Source organism: Medicago truncatula, chromosome 5 (assembly GCF_003473485.1).
Source record: "Medicago truncatula cultivar Jemalong A17 chromosome 5, MtrunA17r5.0-ANR, whole genome shotgun sequence".
NCBI lineage: Eukaryota > Viridiplantae > Streptophyta > Magnoliopsida > Fabales > Fabaceae > Medicago > Medicago truncatula.
Genome location: NC_053046.1, coordinates 13,838,319 through 13,864,216, shown reverse-complemented (window position 1 = coordinate 13,864,216; position 25,898 = coordinate 13,838,319). Strand labels below are relative to the sequence as shown.

At 31.9% G+C, this 25,898-nt stretch overlaps 4 protein-coding genes and 5 non-coding genes across 10 annotated transcripts; all 9 read left to right on the top strand.

Annotated features, from left to right (window-relative positions):
- The first annotated feature begins 5,938 nt into the window (after positions 1–5,938).
- On the top strand, positions 5,939–7,123 carry LOC11415538 (uncharacterized). The gene is made up of 3 exons (XM_003613035.4): positions 5,939–6,096; positions 6,183–6,379; positions 7,028–7,123. Exons 1-3 carry the CDS (start codon positions 6,006–6,008, stop codon positions 7,106–7,108), a joined length of 369 nt encoding a protein of 122 aa, XP_003613083.4. The 5' UTR covers positions 5,939–6,005; the 3' UTR covers positions 7,109–7,123.
- A 279-nt stretch (positions 7,124–7,402) lies between these two features.
- On the top strand, positions 7,403–8,014 carry LOC11426294 (uncharacterized). Its single transcript, XM_003613034.3, has 2 exons — positions 7,403–7,562; positions 7,645–8,014. Exons 1-2 carry the CDS (start codon positions 7,472–7,474, stop codon positions 7,878–7,880), a joined length of 327 nt encoding a protein of 108 aa, XP_003613082.1. The 5' UTR covers positions 7,403–7,471; the 3' UTR covers positions 7,881–8,014.
- A 4,985-nt stretch (positions 8,015–12,999) lies between these two features.
- LOC25494601 (uncharacterized) lies at positions 13,000–13,634 on the top strand. 2 transcript variants are annotated; one of them, XM_013598255.3, is made up of 2 exons: positions 13,000–13,144; positions 13,228–13,634. In XM_013598255.3, exons 1-2 carry the CDS (start codon positions 13,054–13,056, stop codon positions 13,482–13,484), a joined length of 348 nt encoding a protein of 115 aa, XP_013453709.1. In that variant the 5' UTR covers positions 13,000–13,053; the 3' UTR covers positions 13,485–13,634. The 2 variants fall into 2 exon arrangements, with proteins under 2 accessions (XP_013453709.1, XP_024639725.1); XM_024783957.2 differs by having other exon boundaries at positions 13,000–13,150.
- Positions 13,635–20,735: 7,101 nt separating this feature from the next.
- LOC11413473 (protein CURVATURE THYLAKOID 1D, chloroplastic) lies at positions 20,736–24,772 on the top strand. Its single transcript, XM_003613032.4, has 5 exons — positions 20,736–20,893; positions 21,580–21,785; positions 24,247–24,351; positions 24,443–24,514; positions 24,600–24,772. The coding sequence occupies exons 1-5, from the start codon at positions 20,791–20,793 to the stop codon at positions 24,660–24,662; spliced, it is 549 nt and encodes a 182-aa protein (XP_003613080.1). The 5' UTR covers positions 20,736–20,790; the 3' UTR covers positions 24,663–24,772.
- On the top strand, positions 22,022–22,115 carry LOC112422301 (small nucleolar RNA snoR128). Its single transcript, XR_003012669.1, has one exon. It is a non-coding gene; the product is annotated as a small nucleolar RNA snoR128 (small nucleolar RNA).
- LOC112422300 (small nucleolar RNA snoR128) lies at positions 22,481–22,573 on the top strand. Its single transcript, XR_003012668.1, has one exon. It is a non-coding gene; the product is annotated as a small nucleolar RNA snoR128 (small nucleolar RNA).
- On the top strand, positions 22,675–22,767 carry LOC112422303 (small nucleolar RNA snoR128). Its single transcript, XR_003012671.1, has one exon. It is a non-coding gene; the product is annotated as a small nucleolar RNA snoR128 (small nucleolar RNA).
- On the top strand, positions 23,160–23,252 carry LOC112422302 (small nucleolar RNA snoR128). Its single transcript, XR_003012670.1, has one exon. It is a non-coding gene; the product is annotated as a small nucleolar RNA snoR128 (small nucleolar RNA).
- LOC112422304 (small nucleolar RNA snoR128) lies at positions 23,351–23,442 on the top strand. Its single transcript, XR_003012672.1, has one exon. It is a non-coding gene; the product is annotated as a small nucleolar RNA snoR128 (small nucleolar RNA).
- Positions 24,773–25,898: the final 1,126 nt, after the last annotated feature.

Sequence of the window (25,898 nt, the reverse complement as noted above, 5' to 3'; positions counted from 1 at the left end):
GTATATTCTTTTTTCAATCTATTTTATATTATATATCTATTTTATATAATATATAAACGAAATAGAAGATTTCACAATGACTTTTTTATTATTTATCTTTTGCCCTTATCAACTTAACTTATTTTCAATTTTTAATTTAAATTCAAATACAAATTTACACCATAAATATAGACAATTTTTTCCATCCAGAACTTTTGTTGTTGTAATTCTTTTCAAATTCAAATCTAAAAGAATTTATATTGAATATTAAAAGTGAAATTTAAATAGTTTTCAATGATATTATTGTTTTTTAGAAGAATATTATTGTTTTTTGGGTTAATGATGTTTTTCACCCCTGTAATATATGTTATTTCCGGTTTTCGTCCCTATAAAATTTTCGGTTTGATTGGCACCCTCGTAAAAATTTTATTTTCCGGAAAACACCCCTAATAGGCCATTTTCAGAATTTTTTTTCAAGAAATTTTGGTTTTTGAATGGCCTATTAAGGGTGTTTTTCGAAAAAAAAAAATTTTACGAGGGTGAAATTCAAACCGAAAATTTTATAGGGGCGAAAACCAAAAATGACATATATTACAAGGGTGAAAAACACTATTAACCCTTGTTTTTTTAAGGAATAGTAGAATATTCTGTTATTTGGGTGATCCCATAAGTCCTAGCTCAACAGGGAAAATGCCAAAATTGTTAGATCGGACGTAATGACCGAGGTTCAAAACCCAGTACCTCTACTTTGTGTATGTAAATTTATGATAGCTTTGTCATCTCGTCTATCTACCAAAAAAATATACTCCCTCCGTCCCAAATTGTATGACGTTTTGGGAAAAAAATTTGTCACAAATTATAAGCCGTTTTGCAATATCAATATAAAATTATTCATGTTCTTCCTAATTTGCCCTTGTCTATTCTCTTTTTTATTCAAGGTTCTCAATTAATAATTCATTGCATCAACACAAATCCATAATTCATTGTTATTCACGGTTCCCATATACTAATCCATATTAAATTAAATTTAGAGACTGAAGTTAACTATAGACTCTCTCTCCACAAATTGTTACTCGACTCCTCCATTATCAATTTCTTGATTAAAAATTTCAGCATTTAAATCTATATTAAAAAGAGAAGCTTCATGATCTGAAGTCAATTGGTATGTTCTTTGTTTAGTTCAATAGTCTTTAATTTATAGCAAAAAAGAACAGCCACATACTAATTTTTTTTAAAGGAAGTTTGAAATATTTTCATGAACAAATTGGAGGTTTTTTTTTGAATAAAATAAATTTTTTCAAGTTTTTATGAGGAAGAGAGAGAAAGAGGTACTTTTGTGTGATTGTTTCATTGTTCAGCACAATGCATTTCATTGCCTTGGTGCTGGAATTGAAGAGAGGGAAGTAACCGTGTGATTTAAATGATTTAAGAGTGCAATTCATTGTCTTGGAGTTGGAGTAATTTAGGACGGTGGCAATCAAGATGGAACCTGTTTTTTCCCAAAATTTTAATTGTTGTCAAGGGTAAAAGAGGGAAAAATATATTTACTTTTGACAAAGTTTACAAAAGTTAGAGATTTCTTAATATACGTAAAAGTGTCAAAGCGACATACAATTTAGGACGGGAGAGTATATAACAATATCGTATTAAAACTTGTATAGTACTCCTTGTTTATAAATTTTTAAAGGGTCTTGCTAACCATTGGGCAATGGTTAAGGAAGCCAAAAGTAGCATGCTTGCATTGGTTTCAACAACATTTTGACTTTTAAAAAAATAAATTTATCACTTTTCACCATTTTTCAATGCTATATTTCTATTTAAGAAATGTTAACTTTTGGCCTCAAGACACAAATTAATGATTCAAATATAAAAATAATTTATTGGAAAATGTGCATTGCGTTTAATCTTTAACTTTTTAATCAATTAAATGCACAAAATTTAAGGAAATATTTCTTTTTTTAAGTGTCTTAACATCTGCCCTAAGGGTATAAATTAACACTACCCTTTTTATTTTTATCCTCTTATCCAATGTCCAATGACAATGGTTAGCATTCTCCATTTTTTAAAAGTGTTGTTCTTATTTTTTTTTTTAAAAAGATGTCTATGATTGCATAAAAAATTACTCCCCCGTTTCTATCCAATTAACCTACCAACTACTGGTTCTAGTTCTAGTCATAGTATAGTTCTAGGCTTCTAGCTATCTATGGCCTACGTTACTAATAGATGTAGCATGTGTAAGTCAAATAGACAATGGTGCAGTCCAAGCAAAATATGTTCGTTTTGTTATTATCATGAACATGAACTCTGAGACTGAACTCTTTACCCCTTATTTTTCGGTACTTTATTCTGAGATGTACTTATCTTATTATACTATTATTGCTCAGATGGGACATGAGATAGACTTCATGATTTACAGGGAGAGTGTCAAATCTCAAAGTTATTTTACCTAGCCAATCATGTCCTTGTTTGTTACCACTTGCTAATAATTAAGTTAATGGTTTTGATTGATGAGAATTGCTATTGACACATATGCATTGGTTGTGTCACATTAGTAATTTAAGGCTAATTTTACGTTTCTTTCAAATTCTTTTCTGTTCTACTGTAACAATGGCAGATTATATATTTTGTTTGGCAAACTTATTGTTGAAATCATCATGCCTCTAACTTGCATTTTTCTTAACATAACTTTTACGTTCATTAAAAAAAAAATGTATTGTATAATCTTGTGGTTAATTTACCATCTACCTATATATCAAATTATTATAAAAATCACAACTTTACGTTTATTGGTATTATAATAATTTTTCTACTTGTATTTTTCTACCTGTAACATGCATTTTTCAATCAAATTATTATAATCAATAAACTAACGTAACTTATTTTAGGTCTATTTATTTTGATATCATATGTCCAGAATTTTTAAGATCAATCAACCTGCTAGTAGCATATTATCTAATGGTTTTTTTTTTTGAAGAAATATTACACTCATTGATTCAATGTTTTTTTTCGGTTGATTTATAATTGTACTTTTGTTTTTGAGATTTTTTGGTCTGTACTGTATCTTTAAATTTATTGACCCTTTGAAAACCTTTAAAATCCTTTAAAATCTATATCATGAATCCATTAAAATCTTGCAAAGAATCTTGATTGTAAAAAGTCTTTCAAAAAAAGTCTTTTATAATCCCACAAAATCAATACAATCCAACAAAGTCTTTTAAAATCTTCAAGATTTTTTCTATCAAAACAGTCTTTTAAAATCTCAATCCAATACATCCCCCCTTAATTGATATATCTATCTTCTTAATTATACTTCAATCGATTCTTTTTTGTGATTCTTTTTATCATAAAATAAAAGTATAATGTTCGAGCATGATAGTTGACAACATTAGCGTAAATTCAGTGCGTTCACTGTGACTTTAATCATGAGGATTTACCTCACATTTTTTTTTAATGTTTTTTTACTGTTCAGGTTTGGTCTATGACATGTATGTAGCACGAAATTCATAATGCAATGGCAACATCTCTTTTGGCTATTGAAGCTATTTTTTCCTTGTTGCATTCTTTATCTTTCACGCATTCTTAAAGGATGGCTGCACTTTTTTGGAGTATTTGGAAGCATAGGAATGTCAAAGTGTGGGAAAACATAACAGAAACTTATGCGACAGTGGTTGAAAGAGCTAGGTTCATGGTTGAAGATTGGAAGCTCGTGAATGTCCCTTGTACCAATGGGCAAGTTGTGCCTACTGCTGGTCATATTATAACAGCTGCTCACGCAACTTCTGCTATCACGGCTACCGTTCAGGTTCGTTGGCAGCCTCCCGCGCAAGGTTGAATGATATGTGATATTGACGCTGCATTTTTAAACCATCGTAATAGAACCGGCGTTGGTATCTATCTCTGAGATGAAGGTGGTATGCGTTTGCACTGGCCAGAACAATCAACTTTGTTGGTTTTTACTCGGTTGATATTGGCGAGACTTTGGGTCTCTATCAAGCCTTGCAATGGGTGTGTGACATGCAACTCGACAATATCGACTTTGAAGTTGATTCCAAAACCATAAAATATGTCGTTTACTCAGTAGGGAAAACATCTTTGAATTAGGTAATGTTATACTGCTTCTCAAATTCTTCTCTCTTCCAAGTTCAATAACTATTGGATGAAGTTTGTTAGGAGACAAGCAAATGTAGTTTCTCATACTCTCGCATGAGAGGTCACGTTTCTAGCTAGTTCCGTTGTTTATTTTCATATACCCTATTGTATTGAAACTTTGATTATTATTGATATGCTATAAGCACATTAGTTTAAAAAAAAAACATTAGCGTATATTAAAAAAAAAATTAAGGCTTCATATTGTATTTGGATAATGAAAAAAAACTAATTTTTTTTTAACGATATAAAAAGGAATGTTGTTCCTTTTGGCTTCAGATATTAAATAAATGGTTAATAGGCCTTTACCTCCTGTAATATAGGGCACTTTTGGTTTTGCCCCCTGTAAAAAATAAAAATAATAATTAGATTCGGTCCTTGTAAATTTTTTTGTTTTAGAATACCCCCTATGCCAACTCACTGTGTATTTTCGTTGAGGTGGCACGCTGAGTCACCTTTTTCTGATGATGTGCACGATGTCTGTATAATTATTTTTATATCTTTTTTTTTATGGGGTACACGTGGCATTTGTGATTTTTTTAAATAAAAATAAAAAAAATCTAAAAAAATAAAAAAATGAAAAATATTCTGAAAAAAGAAAAAATACCGGAAAAATTCATAAAAATGAGTAAATGTTTAAAAAACGAAAAAAAATCTGGAAAAATTAATAAAAATGAAAAAAATTCACATTTTTTTTCGAATGTAAGAAGATTTATTTTATAAAAAAAAAATCAGGAACTTATAATCTTTCGAAATTAAAATTTATTTGTTAAACAAAAAATATAAATAATTTTGAATAAAATAAAATTCTGGAAATTAATTTTCAAAATCAAAATAATTAGATAATATTATATTTTCGAATTTTTTTATAATTATAATTTAATTCATATTTTTTTCATAAATTTTTTCGAAAATTTGGTTATATCTTAATTTTTTCATTTTTCTGGTATTTTTTGAGGGTTTTACTTTTAAAAAAAAATCACAAATGCCACGTGTACCCCTTAAAAAAATAAAACTAATTATACTGTCAGCGTGCCACGTCATCAGAAAAAGATGACTCAGCGTGCCACCCCAGCGAAAATGCACATTCAACTGGCCTAGCGGGGTATTATAAAACAAAAAAAAATTACAATGACTAAATCCAAAAAAAAATAAATTACAGGGGACAAAACCAAAAGCGTCTTATATTACAGGGGTAAAGGTCTATTAATCTTTAAATAAAATATGCTAATATTTAAATAAAAAGGCATACTGTTCTTTTTATTTTATTTTTAATATAAAAGGCATGTTGTTCTTGTGTTCATGAAAACTAGAATGAAATTAAAATATATTTTTATGTTATTTTACCTTTATTAATTAGTTGAACCGTTAATTTTATCAAACACTTCAATTAACTTATCAACTATTAGTCACCGCCCATCAGCTATAAATTATCTATTATCACTCACCAGCGACAAGCTATTAGCTAACTCAACTGCTAATTTTACCAAACAGAGTTGTCAAGTCTTGATCCGACAAACTTATAAGCTAATTGAATAAATTATAAGTTAACTTATCGTGGTTACCAAATAAAGCGTTACATTATCAAACATATTAGTCTCTTCAGCCATATTATGAAAATGCTTGCTTACCACAATTTTAAAACATGCTCAAATTCAACCTTTCAATTGATCAACAAGTTTAATGGCCCATTATCACATTAATAAGCGAGCAAAACATTATATTTAATTTTATTTTTGTTGTACATTATTATAGGACAATATACATTATTTTATCAATCATTTTTTGTTATTAATTGAATTTAAATTGTCCTAAGTTATATATATGTATCTATATTCCCATTGTATTAATATTTTACAACAAAAGTCTTAGTTGTAGCAATGATGAAAACCAAGTTGTTTAGTGTCTTGTGTTTTTGTGCACTACTTATGTTTGTTGTGGCAATTGAGCATTCCAAAGAAGGGAAACAATGTATATTAAAATAAAACTAGTTTCCATGTATGCATGCTTTCTTTCTTCTTTTATTTTTAATAAATTTATTGTTTGTTTATTTATAGTTGGTGAAACAAGAAAATCAAAGACAAATATTATAGCTGATGGTTATGGAGTATGGCCAAGCGGATTCGGAATCTGGTATAAGCCTGGTGGAAACACAAATGGAGGCGGCGGCGGAAACATCATAAACTTTCCCGGTAGTGGAAAACGGGGCGGTGGTGCAAATATAAATAGGGAACGCAAGTCAAGCCTCGAGAAAGTATGCATAGAAAACTAGTCGCATATACACGTGTGATGTATCATGTTGACACAATTCTGAATGTTGTATGAAGCATAGACTGAGTTTGAACTCTATGGGGGCGTTTGTTTTTGGGAAACATATTATTCCCAGGAATAACATACCCGAGAATGAAAATTTGATTCTTGGGTATTTGTTAAAAAAAATGTTTGGCAAATAACTTGACATTTCTGGAAAAATTGGAAGTTACAATTTTTTTTTTAATTTTAAATCTATGCATAATATCATGGGAATGCACATTCTCATCTCTTTACATGGGAATAAATTCATGGAAATAATGGAAGTTATGGGAAGTTACTCCATTCTCAGGAACCTTTATACCTAGGAATATTTTTTTCTCAACCTCATAACAAACATGATATAATCATTCCCTAGCCATGTATTCTCGGGAATGTCATTCTTAACCTTGAAACAAACACCCCCTATAGTTATAAACTACATATCGTGAAATTTAGCAAATTTATTTCGCTATAAACGACATTTTCCATACAATTATTTGGGGAACTTTCAATTTGACATTGCGACATTCTCTTGATATTAATGTATCTCGATTGTTATATTTTTTGTCGTTAGCTCATTGGTAACTCATATCTCTCTAATGCATTTTAGATTCTCAGGCTCGTATTGAACCATGTATCATCTCTAGACACCAATTGCATGCTTCATTGGTTGACTGCTTTTGTGTGGTGAGGTTATTAAAACTCAAGTGTATTCCATTCGTGACAACGTCGTTCATAATATTTTTTTTTTTTTGAAGGAAACGTCGTTCATAATATAAAAGTCATGATTACAAAGATTGATAACATGCCCCTATTTAACCTTTTAATGGCTCAACAGGGACAAATGACCCACCATTATAACATAATCAAGCCAAACATTATATTATATTATATTTTTGTTGTACAAATATTACCTTTGTTTTATTGGACAAGATATATTATTTTATCAAACACATTTGTTTTTAACTACATTTAACTTGCCCTAAGTTCGCTATAAATATCTAGCTTCCCATTGTATTCATGTTTCATACAATTTTGTCTACTTGTAATAAGAATGAAAATCAAGTTGTTTATTGCCTGGTACTTTTGGGCACTGCTTCTTATCTATGTCACGACAACCGAGCCTTATGAATATGGGAAACAATGTATATATATAATTAGTTTTCATATATGCACAATTTCTTTCGTCTTTCATATTTAATAAAAAAAAAACTTGTTTATTTGTAGTTGATGAAACAGAAGAATCAAAGACAAACACCAGGGTTGATGGCCATGCAATCTGGCCAGGTGGAGGTGCAGTCTGGCACGACCCCTATGAAAACGCAAACAAAGGAGGTGATGAAAATACAAACAGAGGTGGTTGTGGAATCGTCATAAATTTTTCTGGTGGTGATAAATGTGGCGGAGGTGGAAACGTCGTAAACTTTCATGACGGTGGAAAAGGGAGCGGCAATGGAAAATAGATGGGGGATGCAAGTAAAGCATTAGAAAATCCTTCACGGTAAACTAGACACATATACATGTATGTTGTATCTCATGTTGACACGATACAAATGTCGTAAGAAATATAAAATAAATATTGGTGTGACATGCTAAACATGAAAGTATAATATCTCCCCTTCAAAAAAAAAATGAAAGTATAATATCTAATAATTTGTAGTTTAAGGAGGTAATCATCTATACTTAAAGTATAAATTTCCAAAAACTTTTCACGAAAGGAAATAAGTTCTCACTATTCACGTCGTCATTTAACACACCACAAGAATCAATGACAAAACTGATTAAACTAAATGATTGTATCTCATAATGTTAAATAGTAGAGATGAGTTGAAATAGACATATAAATGAATTTATAAACATAGAATAATAATCCCAACCTGATGTCACCTCTTACGGTGGGAATCTATCTTTTTTTTTCTTTTTCTTTTTTTTTTGAAGGAAAAGAAATCTATCTATTTCTATTTCTATATAATATAAGAAAGGAAGGTGCTCTAGAAAACCCAATTTATTCATTATTTGCTTTTTTGCCGCATCATCAGTTTTGGGGTAAATTGTGTCCAAAATTTACTTTTTGTGGCCAAATGATATCATGGAACTATAATGATGTATTTGGTTCAAACACAATTTCTGATTTAACTTTTTGACACTCATATTAATGTTTAAGACGTAGTGTCTTTCTCTTTTGAATTTCAAATTTCATTCATTCCACTCTATCTCTATTTATATAAAGAACTTTAAAGATAAAATACTATTAGACTAATATGAGATATTCTGTTTGGGCTTAAATTGAAATAAGAAGAAAAAACATGTTAAATTCTATTTTCATGCTTCACAAATTGGGTTTGAAAAAGTAGGGATGAAAAAGCAGACCGACCCATCCCATTTAGGCATGTCAACTTTTAGCCTACCCAAAAATAGGGTGAGATGTTGCGAGTTAATTTAGGTGATCGAGTTTAAAACCCCACCCCGCACCACTTAGTGGCGGGCTGAAGAGTTGGTGGGTCAGTCCGTCAAACAAATTTGTGAGACAAATCCAGCACCATCAAACAAGTAAAACACATAATTAACAAATCCAATATCATATTTAACAACAATCATAATTAATTAATAGCAGGAATCTCACTATCACAACTTATAATCCAACAGCATTAAACAAATCTCAAAATTCTACCAAAAAAAAATCTCAAAATAAAAGAAATTCGTCAACATAAAACAAAACAAAAAATAAATCAAAAATAAGTCTCAGAACAAATCCACCAACATAATTTTTCTAGTAAGCCAACCATTTAAGTAAATTAATCCAAGTCAATAATCATATATTAGGATAGTAAAGCAGGTCAGTTTGCCCCACTTTGGTCCATCTCGTCTAAATCCTCTCAAAAACAGGTCAAGGCGAGTCGAATCAATTTAGATAACTGAGTCCAAAACTTCGTCTCAGCCCGCAAAAAATAACAGGCTAAATGGACCAACATGGTGAGTCAATCCCATTTTGCTACCCCTAAAAAAAGAGGCTCATGTTTTTTATTTGGGGTTGTTCCTAAGTAAATTTTTCCATTGATAAACATATAGCTCATAAAAATATGTGTTTGACCATGCTAGAAAATAAATTAGCATGACCCTAACTATTGATTTTGAATAACATAACTAATTTATTAATTACCAATTTTATATTTTATTTGCATTGTCAAAAAAAATTATTTATAAATACTATGATTTTTTTTTTATATCTCTTATAATGTATTATTATTATTATTGAAGAAGTTAAACTAACCAACCCAAATTGGTACGAGGATAATCAAATTTAAGACTTTGAGGAAAAGCACGCTCCAATGTCATAAACCAGCACTATCAAACCAACCTAAATTTATATTATTATTATTTTTTTGGTAAATAGAGATATATTTTATTAATCAAAATAGATATTACAAACTTCGTAGAATCAAGAAACAAAAAACAAAGAATCTCTAGACATGCTCCGTCAAAAAACATAAAAAATCAACAAATGCCTACAACATTACAAACTCAACACTAGGTTCTTTAGTTTCTTAAATTGCAGCCCTTTAATGTAGACAATCATCTTGATCTGGAGAAGGAGATCCTGCACTAACTGATGCACGTTCTGAAAACTTATGATATTTCTCTTTCCAAATCAAATATTGAGTCACACTCAGGGGCGGAGCCACCTCCCAACTAGCCTGGGCACTAGCCCAGGCTCAGGTCCAACTTTCTTTGTAGCAAACCCAGCCTTTACTAGAACTTTGAGCTTTTCCTACCGATTTACCTGCAGATTTTTGTGTAGATTCCACAATAAACACCACATTTCCTGCAGATTTTGCCAAGGATTTAGATTATCAGGTGAGGTAATACCTTAGGATTTTAGGATCCGCAGGAAATGTGAATTATCCACAGGAAATGTGAAATTATTCGCAGGAAGGAAGTAACGTTTTGCGATAATTTTTTTACCCAGGCTCTATAAAATTTCTGGCTCCGCCACTGGTCACACTCACAACCATTATGCTTAACCAATGCATACCATTGTTCGCGTTGTATTACCTTAGGATACATTGCATCACTAACGATCAATTGCTAGTATTAATACTTACATTACTCCATTGCTCGATACCTGTCCAAACAGCTTCAGAATATTCACACTTGAAGAAAAGGTGAGAATGAGTTTCATTCTCTTTTTGACACAAGATACGCAATTGGTCACAATAGATACCAACTTTGTTTAACTTGTCACAAGTTGGTAATCTGGTATGAATAGATAACCAAGTACCAAACAAACATTTTGGAGGGGCAGTGTTATTGCAAATTAAAATTCTACCACACAATATTAAGATGTTCTATGCGATGTTTCAACACCGTACACACAGAAAACGGATGTTGAGGTTAATGTTTCTACATTACGCAAATAAGCAAATAATACACAAGAAAATAAATGACAAGAAAGTAAATGGCACATGAGAGTTGTTAACCTAGTTCGGTGACAAACACACCTACTCTGGGGGCTACCAAGTCAGGAAGGAAATCCACTAGTGTAGTCCTTATTCTAAAGTTCTCAGCAAACTCCTCGTTTACAACTTAAAACCTAGGACCTACCCGTCTACACTTCAACCTAGGAACTCCTAGATCTGAGATCCCATCTCATTATCCTACAATCAATCACAACCCCTGTGATTCTCAGATTAAACACAAAATGATGAAGTTACCTTCAAACAAAACTACAACCTTGCTTCAAAGCTTTGGTGTAGCACACGAGTTACAACTCAATAAACAGTCCTTAGCAAGTATCAAGGAGATACAAGAAAGGCTCACAATTAACAAACAGTCATAGACTTGCATCACAAACGATACAAGAGAAGAACACACACGACGCAAAACCCTAAAACTATTCTTTTATAAATGACGGCTTGAATACCTAATTAGGTCTTGAAGTCTTCCTTTTATACGGAAGCAATATGAGCTAATTAACCTTGTTGGGCTTCAGAACAAAGTAGATCGTTCAGCTGATCTACATAATACGAATCAGTAACAAATAAGGAAAGTCTAAGAAGTAGGAACATCTTTCGGAACTTCCAAACTTATCCAAGTATTCCCTCAAATATTGTTGATTCTTTAGGAATAAAAGCACAACTGATTTTGTACAGATATGTGCGTTGTTTGGTCAACAAGATATGAGAACGTGGATTCAAGAAAAGACGCGCGTACAATCAGGCATAAAACTAGGCACATTGAACCATGTCAGGATGTTGGAACATCATATCCAACATCTTACAAAAATGCCTAAAACATGTTGGAACATGGTATCCAACAACACAAACATGGATATTTGTTTTAGCAATAATGCAGCCAATACAAAAACCCAACACAAGTCATTTTCCTCCAACCAACTTTTGTAAAATCTCCTCTCAAGGCATTGTACATTTTCTTAATAGAAAAGTATGGTTGTTGAAGGATATTCCCATAACCACTTGCAAAATTCTTTGTCGCATGAAAGACTTTTTTCACTACCCATGAAGCTTGGGAAAAAGCTTCAATAAGTAGCACATTTCTCCCTTTTATGTAGTATTCATGTACCTATTTTACCCATAAAACATCCTTCTTGTTAGCCAAGTTCCAGAAATGTATGATGATAGCAGCTTGGTTCCAACATTTCAAATCAATGACATTCTATCCACCAGCTGTCTTAGGCAAACAAATATATTCCCAAACAACAAGAGCTCTTTTGGAAACACCTGATCTACCTGTCCATAGAAACACTCTACAATCAGTTTGAATTAATTTAAGGACTTTCTGAGGAAGAGAAAATACTTGGCTCCAATAAGTTTGCACACCAAACAACACTGACTTAATAAGTTGCAATCTACCAACATAGGATAACAACTTAGAGGACCAATTTTCAATCCTACTAATTATTCTCTTCACTAAAGGTTGACACTGCATAACAATAAGTTTTTTGGAGGATAAAGGTACCCCATATATCTAATAGGGAGCTCTCCTTTGAAAAAATTAAATTTAGTGAGAATAGCCTCTTGAACACTCAGTTCTACTCCACCAAAGTAGGTTGAGCTTTTAGCCTGGTTAGATTTGAGTCCAGATGTAACAACAACTGATGGATATTGTGAAACTCTTTTCTTTACAAGCAAGTAATAGTAATTTAGCATTTGATTTTCATCACCGGTGGGCCAATCTCATTCAGTGTTTTATATGATTTGTATATAAGTCTTTTGTATTAAGATAGTAGTGGTTTTCGCCCCTTGTTGATCGATTGTAATTAATGTAATTGTTGTTAAGTCTTAGCCTAACACTTCTTGTGCCCGTGTTGAGTTTTGTTGGTTAATATATTATTTTTTCTTCTTAAAAAAAAAGAAATTATTTAAAAGAATGACCAGATTTAACCTTTCAATGACTCAACAGGCGTTGATGGCCCATTATCATTACAATTAGCTAGTCAAAAATTATATTGAATTATATTTTTGATGCACAAATGTAATCTTTGTTCTATTAGACAATATAGATTATTTTAACGAGCAATTTTTTTTTTTAATTGTATTTACTTGTCTTATGTTCACCGTAAATAACTAACTTCATAATGTATTCATTTTTAATAAGAAACTCTTAATTGTAGTAAAGATGAAAACCAAGTTGTCTATTGTCATGTGCTTTTGGACAATAGTTTTTATCTATGTTGGAGCAATTGCGCCTTCTGAATATGGAAAAAATTGTGTGTGTGTGTGTAACTAGTTTCCATATATGTATAATTGCTCTCTTCTTTTATTTTAAATTATAAATTTTGTTTATTTTCAGTTGGTAAAATAGAAGAATCAGATACATACATTGAGGTTGATGGCCTTGCATCCTGGTCAGGCGGAGGTGCAATATGGAAAAGCCCCTTTAAATACTCCAACGGACGTGGTGGAGGAAACACAAATGAAGGTGGTGGTGGAATCGTCGTAAATTTTCCTAGTGGTGGTAAAAGGGGCAGAGGTGTAAACGTGATAGATTTTCCCGGTGGTGGAAAGGGGGGCAAGCCAAGCATTGAGAAAGCCTACATAAAAAACTAGACGCATATACATGTATGATGTATCCCATGCTGATGCAATATCAAATGTTGTAAGAAATGTAAAATAAAATTTACACCTTGTAGTGATACATGAATTGATAATAATAAGATTGGTGTTATACACCACACTTAAGCCTCTTCTTAAGGTACCCATCATCCTCAAACATAGTTTTTCTGCATCATTATCTTCATAAACTTAGTTCGTCATTTACAAATTCAATGTGCCGTAATATTCATTTTTTTGATGTTCTAGTATGTAACAACAATATAGACTCGGGGTGTATAATATAAGTTTTCAATAAGTGGGGGAAGGGAGGGGTAAAAGAATAGTGAGTCGAGGAGAATAGAATATTAACAAGTGACCGACCCAAATATAAATAGAATGGTTAGGAGTTAGAAGAGTCTCAATTGCCGAACATGGAAACAGAAGAAAACATGAGCATATGAGGAGAAACCCTAGCGGTAGTGAGGTCAAGCCACAAACCGAAATTTTCGAGGTAAGAGGAAGAATCTTTGCACTTTAGTGTATCTTAATATATGATGGACGGTGTTTAATTCTTAAGATGTTGTTGTTGTTATGATGTGAGATTTTGATGAGAGATTTATGATGAACGAATTGAAAGATAAAGTTGAAAGATGAGAATTGAGGAAAACTAGTTTAGGTATTTGAATTGAGTTTTTTATCCTTAAAAAGAATGGATAATCCGGTAGGTTAACAAAGAATTAGTGTTTGAATTATAGAGTAGTCATGCGGTGAAGATTATGGTCGAGTTTGCAGAGTAAAAGATAAAAAAATGGAGTCTAAAAGGGTTCCCCAAAGCGAAATCGCAGCAGAACTACGATTTTGTTGTCGCTGTGTGTTTCTTACTGTCTCGATTTGGCAAGTTTAAGTTATGATTGGGTTTATGTGTCTTCATGAAAGTTGTAGATATGAATGTTAGATTTCACTAGCATTTGTAGGGATTGGATTTAAGCATTCAGAACGCAAGATATGATCAAAATACTACACATGGGTCAGCAAGGTCGTGCTCTTTCCCCAAGCTTAGGAAAATCAACATTTCTACCACTTTCTGTTCCGAATTAGGTTTGGGCGTCTTCATGAAAGTTGTAGATATGAATGTTAGCTTTAGTTTAATTTTGATTTGAATCCATTTATATTTTTATAACTTGAGTTATGATTAAATTATTGCATCAATGGACTCCAAAACCACTTTGAAAATTATAAGGAGTTTAAGTGAGCCATTAGAGTGAGAAGTAAAAGTAATGGTCCTAAACTAATAAACAAAGATTAGGAAGTGTGTTCGAGCATAAATAGAAATGGTGTCTCAAGATAAAAGCAAGTTTAAATATGAACCGAAGATAGTAATATATGAGAATCTAATATGATGTTAAAGATGGCCTGACAATAGGGAGTGAAATGCAATGATAGGAGGAGGGACATGGGAGACGTTAAGATAGATGACTAAGGTAAATATAGGTCCCTCGAAATAGAGATGAGCCTAAAATGGTGAAGTAGTTTTAAGTAGTATAAGTGGAAGAAGAAGAGAAATAGATAGATAGTTCACAATGGAGTGGTAATGACAAGAGTAAGCCCTTGGGATATTTAAAATGTCCAATGTGGTAAGTCGATCACGAGGTTATAAAATATGAAAGGAATAAAGAAGTGAAAAAGGACGATGATGAGGGGAAATATGAAGTTGGTGTTTTTTTTCGAGTAACCGACGAATGTAAAACACAATCTTCGTAAACCAATAATAAGCTTATGAGTATTGCTAATTGGAGAGTGAGAGAGTCAGGCTAATTAAGGAACTTTAGGCGAATGATATATAGGAATGTATAAAGTCTAAAAACGAATAAAGAATATAGTGTAATCGAATTAGATGATCGTAGACGACATGTAAGGAAAGATAGAGAGTTGTGAATTAAGTAATGAAAGATAATAGGAATGATAATGGCGATGTATAAGACGGAAATCGATTAGAAGAGAGCAAGGATGAATAGGAAAGAGGGTAAGAGGTAATAGTTATACTATTTGATGATAATAATAACGACCGATATTCGAGGAAATAAAACCTTGAATTATAATGAAGTCTTAGTGAGGGAAGTTTTCGAAGTCGAAAGTAATGATAAGGTGAGATAATAACTTTAAATTAGAATGAAGTTAAGATTAGAAGAATGAGGTAAAGATGATGACTAGGGCTGAAAATGAGCCGAGTCGAATCGAATATGTTTGAGCTCGACTCGATAAGAATTAGTTCGGCTCGAGTTCGAAACAAACATTTTTTCTAGCTCGAGTTCGGCTCGTTTAAAGTTCACAAACCACTCGGTTCGACTCGTTAGGTTCACCACATTTGCTCAAATTGCATATTTCAAAACTTTTTTTTTGGAAAAAAAGATTTTTTTTGTCAAAAATACATGTCTTTGACCTAAAAATACAAAACCTTTGAAGGAACAAAAATATAATGCAAAACCTTTAGAAAGGTAGCAACACTTTATATATACTACCAGTATTGGTTTTATATGTTGTATTTGTAATGCACCGCTTATATATATATATGTATATACACTTTAAAGTGTTTGGTAAAATTAGGGGTTCAACAAGCTGATCAATGTAAATGACACAAAAGGACATTTTTATACCATCCTATTTTTATGAAGACAACACCACCATACATTTGTTTTTTCGTTACAAAAAATGTTCTTGGAAAAATTCTTATTTTGAGTTTTTTCAATCTTTTCTTTAGAGAAAAGTGAATTCATCAATAATTTAATCTTTTTCTTTTGGAAATAATTTGTTCTGCATAACCCAAACTCAAAGTTTTTTTAAAATATTTTTATTCAGAAAAACTCAAATACTATAACACCACCAAAAAAAAATTAAAAATGATAACCACGTTTGATACATAGAGAAAGAAGTACATTTAAAAAAATATGGAATACTTAAAATTTTAATTTTTCATAACATTTTCTTAAAGAAAAAAATCTTATATTCCAAACAAACTAATTTTTTTTTAAAAAAACTAAATCGTTAAAGTTAAGAAAAAAATACGTAAACTGAATACTTCAAGAATGATTTTTTTTCCTAACTATTGAATTATATTCAGCTAACCTTACTAGTACCCATAACGTAATAGCCTCGTTTTATTTTATATTATATACGTAATAAATTTTTATTAAGAGCAAAAGTGGGTTTTAATTAAAATAATAAGGGTAATAATGGAATAAAAAGTGATAAGCTATAAGCTCAAATGCTACTTGAAATAGCGTCTGAAAAATAGCTTATAAGCTCATGAAATAAGCTATAAGCTCGTTGTAAAAAACCGTTACCAAACAGAGCTTTTTTTTTTGGAGCAAAAACATAGCTTTTTTTGTCAAACGAGCTTATAAGCTATCCGCTATAAGGTATAAGCTAATTTTCTGCCCTTACCAAACAGAGCCAATGTCGCTTTAATGAGAAAGATAAGTAAGAAAGAGTTAATGACGATGGTGGGGAAGAACCTAGTTGTATAGAAAGGAGACGTTATATGTAATGATAATGAATACGAATTCATCTCGAGACTAAGAATGAGGGATAATATATGATATCATAAACAAAGTATACGGAGAGCCTAGAAAAGGTGAGAGAATAAAGTATGTCCGTAAAGTGATTAATAAAATAAAATAGAGTGATGTTAACGTAGAAATGAGTCACACGTAGGGTTGGATTAATGAATGAGTAATGTGGTGATATAAACGGTTGATAGAGAGTAATGATTAGGAATCCTATAACGGTGACAAAGAGTGATGACAATTGATACTATATCTATGTAAATGAATAAATACGATGGAAATAATGATGTTATATTATAATAATGAAGATAACGACTATGTCTACATTGTTGTGATGATGAGAGTGTCGATGGTTAAACTATGATGATAAAGATAATGATAACATTCATATTTTACTGATGTTGAGAATGACGATAACTATATTATGATGATGATGAGAGTGGTGGTGATTTGTGTGCTTGCCTTAGAGTTGTGGATTTTAGGGAAAGTTTTGCATTAATATGTGGATTATGTGACTTTGTGTATACATGTATTACTTGTCGAATTTAATTCTTTGTGTTCATATAGAGTCTAGAGCATGATGTCGTGCATTGATGATGAGAAAAATCCAGTAACATAACTCTGACAAACTATGACTAGTAGGTGTGGTACCACATTCATATAGATCTTACGATGAACCCATATGCATTTAAATGATGATACTTGTTTTTTATGTTAAAATCGTGGAATGGAGTGAGATGATGAAATGTGTGATCTGTTGATAAAATATTGGTTGACGTTCTACGACAACATAATATTTTTACTATCTTTATTTTAATGATTTGTGCTTGTTTTCCTAATAATATGTTATGTCTGGATTCCTCCTCCCTTTTTTGTTGTTGTATTTATGGTGTTTGTACCCGTGTGGTACATATACTTAGGACGATGAGATCTAGTTGCAGGACGCCTAACAGGTTGCGACAGGAATTGTCTTCCGCCAACTTTATTTTAGCAATGATTAGACATGTAGTCGAATACAAGCTTTGATATGTAACACCATAGATTGGGGTCGACGATTAATTTAATTTTTTTATTTTTTTTAGTTTGAATCTTGGAACTAATGTTATTTCCTATTATGATCTTGTATGACAATGTTAATTTTTATTAATGAGAACAATGAAATGTTTCCGCTGCTGGAATTATTACCTAGAAATAAAATTTATATATATATATATATTTTTATAAATGTCGAGTTTTGTAACATCCTATTTATTTAAATGGGTGTTACAATATCCCCCCCCCCAATAATTGTTTTCACGACGTTAGTAGTGCAGATAAGATTATGATAAACATAAGCCAAGGTCGTCCACCCCATGACATTCATGCATCCTGCTAAAGTCCCACATCGTCTCAAGATGTATCACCTCAATGTGCATGTTGCTTTTATCAGTGAACAACATACATTCCAACATATATATAATAAGAAACACCTCACGCACCACAACTGACAGTTATCCCTCTCCACCGTCTCCTCTCTCGTAGTTGGATTTTCCAAATTAGTAGGTAAGGTAAGGTGATCCTCATAAATTTGTCTTAGCCAAGAATAAGTCATATCAGTACCATATTTTTTTATGACAACAACCTCAAAAACACTTACCAACTTAGTCATAAGCGCAACTCCTATAGCATGGGAGACCTTTTCATTGTGACTCAACATCCTCCCTTCAATGGGGATGTGTAGTAAACACACCACATCATCCAATGTGACAGTCATCTCCTCCACATGCAAATAAAAACTAATAGTCTCCTCATGCTACCTCTCAGACAGGACAATAAGCATGGCATGGCTCACATTCAGGAACCCCGTAAAAAGCAATGGAAAAAGACCAGAAGCATGAATGAAACCCCAAAATCATAGCAGATGATGTGCCAAGCGTGTAAGATCTTCTACCTTATCTCCATGTCCAATGTAGCAGAGTACACACTTTTCTCGAATCTGAAATAAAAAATAAAATAGTTAATTGAATAGAAACGATAAAAAATACTATAACACTTAAAAATTAAAAAGATAAATGAACAAGGACAGATATCAAACACTTACATTTTTGACATCATTCAAAATCTTGAAAGGAATATGCTTTGCGAGGGCAACAAAGATTGACAAGAAGGCCCTCCATGAAATTCATCAAGTGTTGGTGGGACTGTCAGACCCTTGTCCTGAACCTCTGCGTTATGCTCAGGTTGAACTTCCTCATCACGGTAATGCTGCTCGACAGCATTGTAGAACTCTTTTGAGTCACATGGTACCGATCTTGTGTAGGATCAACAACTTGTGATATATCCGACTGTTAGCTCTCTATCCAATTGGGGTTCCTACACCCCCTTCCCCTCTTAGGCATAGGGTGTGCCGCCATCCTATCCCTGCAGGCGTTATTGGCCATGATCTCTTTGCCGAGTCTATGTCTATGCGGGAGCAATGAAAAATTAATTAAAAACTCATTCATGCATTTCATCAAATACTTAAAGTACAAAATAAATAACATCGATTCATTGTGTTATTTCAACTTGTAAACAACTATATTGAACATAGACCTAGGCTAAACAACATTGGCAATCACAACATTTAAATATGCGATCACAAAATAACCTAAAAATCATTTTTTTTCTACAACCTTAAACAACATTTCACCGTTTTAATTCAAAATAACTAACATATAAAACAAAAAATATGATAACAATATGAATTGAGAACACTTACTTGTAATTTGATTGATGAGTTGCTTGAAGTTGAAGAAAATAGATGGAGTTGGTTTGAGGGAGTTTGATTGTGTTTTTTTTTTTTTTTAATTTAATTTTATGTTTTGAACATACGTGAGAGTTGTTGTTGTTCTGGAATAAGTTCAGATCGCAACGACAATTAACTGCCATTGAGAGAACGATAGGTAACTACCGTTGTATCAGAAAAACGATAATTAACTGTCGTTGAAGACATTTTTTGTCTTTTGTCGGTTCATGTGAGCAATTTTATGTGTGACAAAAGCAATTTTCATAAAATATCGATGTAATTAAACATAGTTTTTTTTTTGAAGGGATAGAGTTGCTATTGAATACGTAGTAAACCATCAAATTGGTCCCTATTTTTGTACTAAATTCTCAAATTGATTCTCGACTCTATTAATAACTCAAAATGGTCAATGTCTTTGTCAAACGTTTCTCAGATTGATCCACGACTCTATTAGTTATTTTGTATTTTGAGTGTTAATGGCTCAATATCTTTTTAATACTATTTAGTGGTTAATGACATAATATATTTTGAATCTTATTTGGTACGATAATGACTTAAAATACAAAACAACTAATATAGTCATGACCAATCTAAAAAAAATGTTTGACAAAAAGACCATTTTGAGTTATTAATAGAGATAAATATTACTCCCTCTGGTCCTTATTATAAGAAATAATTGACTTTTTAGGTTCACTGTGTAAGTGATGTATCTAGTCTCTATTTATAACGAGATACATTAATTATCCAATGAACATAAAAAGTCAATTGTTTCTTATAACAAGGACCGGAGGGAGTACTAAATAAAAAATTATAATAAGGACCGGAGGGATTACTGAATAAAAAATTGAAAATTGAGAAAAAATTAATAGAGATAAATATTACTAAATAAAAAATTGAAAATTGAGAAAAAAAGCTTGAAAACCCTAGAAACCATTTTGTATATAAAGGGCTAGAAATCCCTTCACTCAGCAACCTCTTCCTTCACAATTCACAAATGGGGCATTGTACAGTTCAGCCTCTCACTCTTTCCAAACTTCCCAATTCCTTCGCTTTTCACCATAAACCCTCTTTTCCTCCGAAACATGCACTCTTATCTCGTACGTTCTTCAATCTTTACCAAAAACTAGGGTTTTCATTTTTTCATTTCGTTTTCTTTATCGTTTTTTATATTAATTTTGTTTAAATGCATACCCTTTTGCTTGTTTTTCTTGTTGGTAACTCTAAATGTTTGAGATTTAAGCTTATGTTAATGTTTTATTTAATTTTTTTTTTTTTATGTGATAAGGTGGTGAAAATTTGATGCAATACTTTGAATTTTCTTGTTAATTAAGCTTTTTGAGCAAACGGGTTGTTGTGTTTATTGTCAAAATTGCATTTTTAACTTCATAGAATTGAAGGGAAAGTGTTGAGTTTTAAATTTTTGCGTTATATGTTGTTTATTATAAAATATTCATGTGATGTGGTGTGGAATATTGATGCAATACGTTGATTCTTAATCCTGCTAATTAAGCTTGTTGTTGTGTTTATTGTCAAAAATTCAAAATTACATTTTTGATTGGATATAATTATGGGAAAGTGTTGAGTTTTAATTTGTGTTTTTATGGTACAATAATAAAAAATTCATCTGCAATGATGTGGAAAATTGATGCAATACTTTGATTCTTATTTTGTTACTTTTGTAGCTTATGGGTTATCGTGTTTATTGTCAAAATTGAAACTTTAACTGCCTAAAAATGTAGGGGAAGAAGTGTTGAGTTTTAATTTGTGTTTTATGTTATTTCAGGCTCAGCTTTCCTTAGAAATGTAAGGGCAACAGCGTCTGAGGAGAATCCAAGTGGTGCTGGTAAATTGTTCAATGAAAAACGTGATGGTGTGATAACCTTGGAGGCTGATAAAAATGGATACAATGAAACAGTGGAAAATGAAGACCCAAAGGAAGTGTTGCCTGATGGAGAAGGCCTGCCGTTGGAATTGCTTGATAAGCTTAATGTAAAAGTTGCTTTGCCTTTCCCTTTTAGTATTCCTAATCTGAGTAGTGTGTATATAATGATGCATGTGGTTTTTTGTGTTGTGTTTATTGCCATGTTGAGTGATAGTAATAGTGAGTTTGATGCATGTGCTTTTTTATGCTGTTTTTATTGCCATGTTGAGTTGCTATGATCATACTACTGTTTATTGATGCTATTCGTGTGATAGTGATATGATGTTTTTATTGCCATGTTGAGTTGCTATGATGATACTACAGATTATTGATGGTTTTCGTAGAATGCTTTGTGATACTTTGGCACTCGTGTCGAACCTGAGCGGTTAACTGAGCAACTCTTCATTGTTTCAATTTTTTATTGTGTTTGTAGTTATGACTAGTTATTGGAATTTTACTTGAGCTTTCCCTGTGCTATGCAGTATATATAGGTGACTGGATCTTACTTTTAACTTGATAATATAGCATCTTTAAATTGGTTTATATGTGACATGGTGAAAATTTACTGCTTTTCTAGCCACTTGTGGAGAGAAGGTTCAGTGTAATTTTTGCTTAATGTAGAAGTCGCTTTAACCTCGTTATCTTTTCGTGTGTGTAATCTGTTTAGTTCTATTGACAGTACTTTAGTGATTTTGAGTTTGGTGGATTGATGAAGATGCTTGTGTCTGTTTTTATTTCCATTGTTTTGGATTTCCACGTCGTGTTGCTATGATGAAACTCAGTTTATTGATGGTATTCATTGAGTGCTTGATGATACTTCGGCATTCATGTCGAACCTGAGCGGTTACCTGAGCAACTCTACATTGTATTAATTTTTCATGTGTTTGGTGGATTGATGAAGAGGCTTGTTTGTTCGTCTTTTGACTGTTTTACATTGGTTTGTATTTCCATGCTGTGTTGCTATGATGAAACTCAGTTTTTTGAAGGCATTCATTTGAATATCGATGATACTTCGGCATTTGTGTCGAATCTGAGCGGTTAGCTGAGCAACTCTTCATTGTTTCAATTTTTGTTTCTCTTTGAAAGTGTTTTTAGTTATGACATATTAGTTGTGAAAATAACACTTGAGCCTTCCCAGTACTATGCATTATAAATGGGTGACATAGCATTTATAAATTGGTGATTGAATGTTCTGTTTAACTCAATAACTCAATGATATAGCATTGATAAATTGGTTCATATGTGACATTGTGAAAACTGATTTTACTGTGATTTTGCTAGTCAAGCTTAATGCAGAGATCACTTCAATCTCATTATCTTTGTAGTGTTTGCAATCTGTTTAGTTATATGCACATTAGTGAAGTGACTCAGTTTGATTGATTGATGATGTATTTGTTTTTTCTTTCCATTTTTTTTTTATTGTTTTGTATTTCCATGTTGTTTTGCTGTGAGGAAACTCAGTTTATTGATGGCATTCATTGAGTGCTTGATGATACTTCGGCATTCATGTCGATCCTGAGCGGTTAGCTGAGCAACTCTACATTGTATTAATTTTCGTGTGTTTGATTGGTTGATGAAGATGCCTGTGTTTGTCTTTTGACTATTTTAGATTAGTTTGTATTTCCATGTTGTGTTGCTATGATGATACTCAGTTTATTGATGGCATTCGTAGAGTGCTTATGATACTTCGGCATTCATGTCGAATCTGAGCGGTTACCTGAGCAACTCTTCATTGATTAAAATTTTGTTTTTCTTTACCATATTTCCTTGAAAGTATTGGTGTTTATGAATGAATTGTTTGTTGTGATAGTTTTACATGAGCCTTCCCTGTAGGTGATTGTATGTTATGTTGAACTCAATGATATAGCATCAATAATGTATGCGGATCCTCTCCACAGAATATTGTCTCAGCCGCTACAAATTCAAATTTCAACCATTTAATTAATCCAATGGTTGAAAGATTTAAAATAAAACTTAATTTAAAATCAACTTTCTCTCTCGACAAATTAGTTGTCTCTCCAAAACCTAAATTCAATTTATTGTGTACTCATCAACATCACTACTGCTAAGAAAACCATGAAACCCCAAGGCCCACTAGTTGGCATTCATGTCGAACCTGAACAACTCTACATTTTTGTGCTTTTGGTTTTTTCTGTTTTTTGCTTTTAAATTTTTTTTCATAGTAATGATGTGACGACGATTTTACTTGAGCCTTCCCCAAACTACAAAAATATTTTTGACCTCTTCTGCTTATTCTCAAACTTTGGTTTGTGTTCGTTTGATGTTCTTAGTATGTTTTCCTTTGTAACATATATCTTTTACATCTTTTAAATGCAGAATCTAATATGATAGTGAATTAAGCTGCACTGTTGCATGAGTAACAACTTATCTAGACTGTGTTTAGTTAAGAGTTATACAGTGCACTTTGGTTAACCTAAAATAACCAAACACAAATGTTACAAACCAGTTTGCTACAATAATGCCTTCATAGCCTATTGATCCTGTCTTAACTCCTTTCAATCTTTACAGTTTGACATAAATGACACCACTTCTCTTGCGGTTTACGGTGGTGGTGCTATAGTGGCCCTGTGGCTAACTTCAGCCATCGTTGGTGCTGTTGATTCTATCCCAGTGGTATGTATTTGTTATTTAATCAGTAAATATTCCTAACCATAAACCAACTTTTGTTATTAATAACTTTTTTGTTGGTTCATTCTTATGCCAGATTCCCAAACTGTTCGAAGTTGTAGGGCTTGGATACTCATTATGGTTCACTTACCGTTATTTGCTTTTCAAGGTATGTACCTAATGTTGGTTATAATATTTGCTGATATGTGCATGTTGGTTACCTAAGATTATTAATTGCATTTTTTAAACTGCAGAGAAACAGAGAGGAGCTGGCCAATAAAATAGAGGAACTCAAGGAACAAGTTCTTGGCCAATAAAATAGTTGTTATGAAATGTTGAAATTATATTTACAATATGCTTAAAAAATGTGAACGTATGTACAGTTACATTTGGTCTAGTTAAGGGAATTTGTTGATTTGCTTCCATACCTCAGAGCTCCCTCCCCCTGCCCTGCTGCATATGTGGTTTTGCTCCCAGGTGCATTGTTGTTGCCTTTTATGTTTGGTGATGAACTTTATTTATGCTTCTCCAATAAACAAAGAGTGACGACTCATTCACAATTTTCTCTTGGCTGAATTTAGTCCCTAACAAAAAAATAAATCCAAATCCATCTAGTCTCTGATATTTTTATGTTAGGGACGAATTAGTACCATGATTGAATCAGGTACTAATTTGTCCTTTATTTAAAAATGTCAAAGACTAACGTGGGTTAATTTTTTTGTCGAGGCTGAATTGGATAGAGAAAATTGCGAGGGACTAACTATCTTCACTCAAAAATACAACACGTGTGAATTTAAAGTGAGTTATTAAACGGACTAATTCATGTCTAACTTAATTAATTTGGTTGAACTTTTAAAATTATTGAATATACAATTTTCAAGCTTTAAAACATTGAATAGTTAAGTGCCTTAAAGACACTTAGCATTTCTCTTTATTTAACTTCTTAACTTATGCCTAAAATGCACAAGTTAACAGTGTTTATAAATTACTTGGGTCTAACCAACATTATTTGTTCCTGGAACTTGGTGACATGATTCTGTTTTCAATGTCAAATTCAAATTGGAGGACATGGTGCTATGATTCTGTTTTCAATGTTAAATTCAAATGGGACGGTCACGTGATTATGAAAATAATTATTGACCGGCCAGTTTAAAGGAAATGCTAATGAAACATGTTAAAATAAACTCAATTAAAAAAACTCAATGTGAAAATTCTATCTTATAAATCCTACTTGCATCCTATATATATTTAAATAAAAGTCAAATCATTGAAAGCTCTAGTTGTATCAGGTTTTTCTTTTTTGTTAACAGTAAAAAGTCAACTAAGTTAATTCCTACTTGCATACTATATATTTATTTAAATATTAGTCTAATTAAATTTGTAAATGAAAGCCCTAGTTGTATCAGGCTTTCCTTTTATTGAAAGGTCAACTAAAGTATCAAATAGTGTTTATTCCTAAAGTTTCAAATTGAGTGTTTAATCCTAGTTTTAAATCATCACATATGGTCCACCAATATATGCAATTTGAAATAAATGGTTATTCAAGTTTCACA

Coding starts and splice junctions, on each gene's coding strand:
- LOC11415538 (XM_003613035.4), top strand. CDS start 6,006: ATGATGAAAACCAAGTTGTTTAGTGTCTTGTGTTTTTGTGCACTACTT. Junction 6,097..6,182: donor TTCCAAAGAAGGGAAACAAT/GTATATTAAAAT, acceptor GTTTATTTATAG/TTGGTGAAACAAGAAAATCA. Junction 6,380..7,027: donor GCAAGTCAAGCCTCGAGAAA/GTATGCATAGAA, acceptor AATGCATTTTAG/ATTCTCAGGCTCGTATTGAA.
- LOC11426294 (XM_003613034.3), top strand. CDS start 7,472: ATGAAAATCAAGTTGTTTATTGCCTGGTACTTTTGGGCACTGCTTCTT. Junction 7,563..7,644: donor TTATGAATATGGGAAACAAT/GTATATATATAA, acceptor GTTTATTTGTAG/TTGATGAAACAGAAGAATCA.
- LOC25494601 (XM_024783957.2), top strand. CDS start 13,054: ATGAAAACCAAGTTGTCTATTGTCATGTGCTTTTGGACAATAGTTTTT. Junction 13,151..13,227: donor ATATGGAAAAAATTGTGTGT/GTGTGTGTAACT, acceptor GTTTATTTTCAG/TTGGTAAAATAGAAGAATCA.
- LOC11413473 (XM_003613032.4), top strand. CDS start 20,791: ATGGGGCATTGTACAGTTCAGCCTCTCACTCTTTCCAAACTTCCCAAT. Junction 20,894..21,579: donor GAAACATGCACTCTTATCTC/GTACGTTCTTCA, acceptor ATGTTATTTCAG/GCTCAGCTTTCCTTAGAAAT. Junction 24,515..24,599: donor ACCGTTATTTGCTTTTCAAG/GTATGTACCTAA, acceptor TTTAAACTGCAG/AGAAACAGAGAGGAGCTGGC.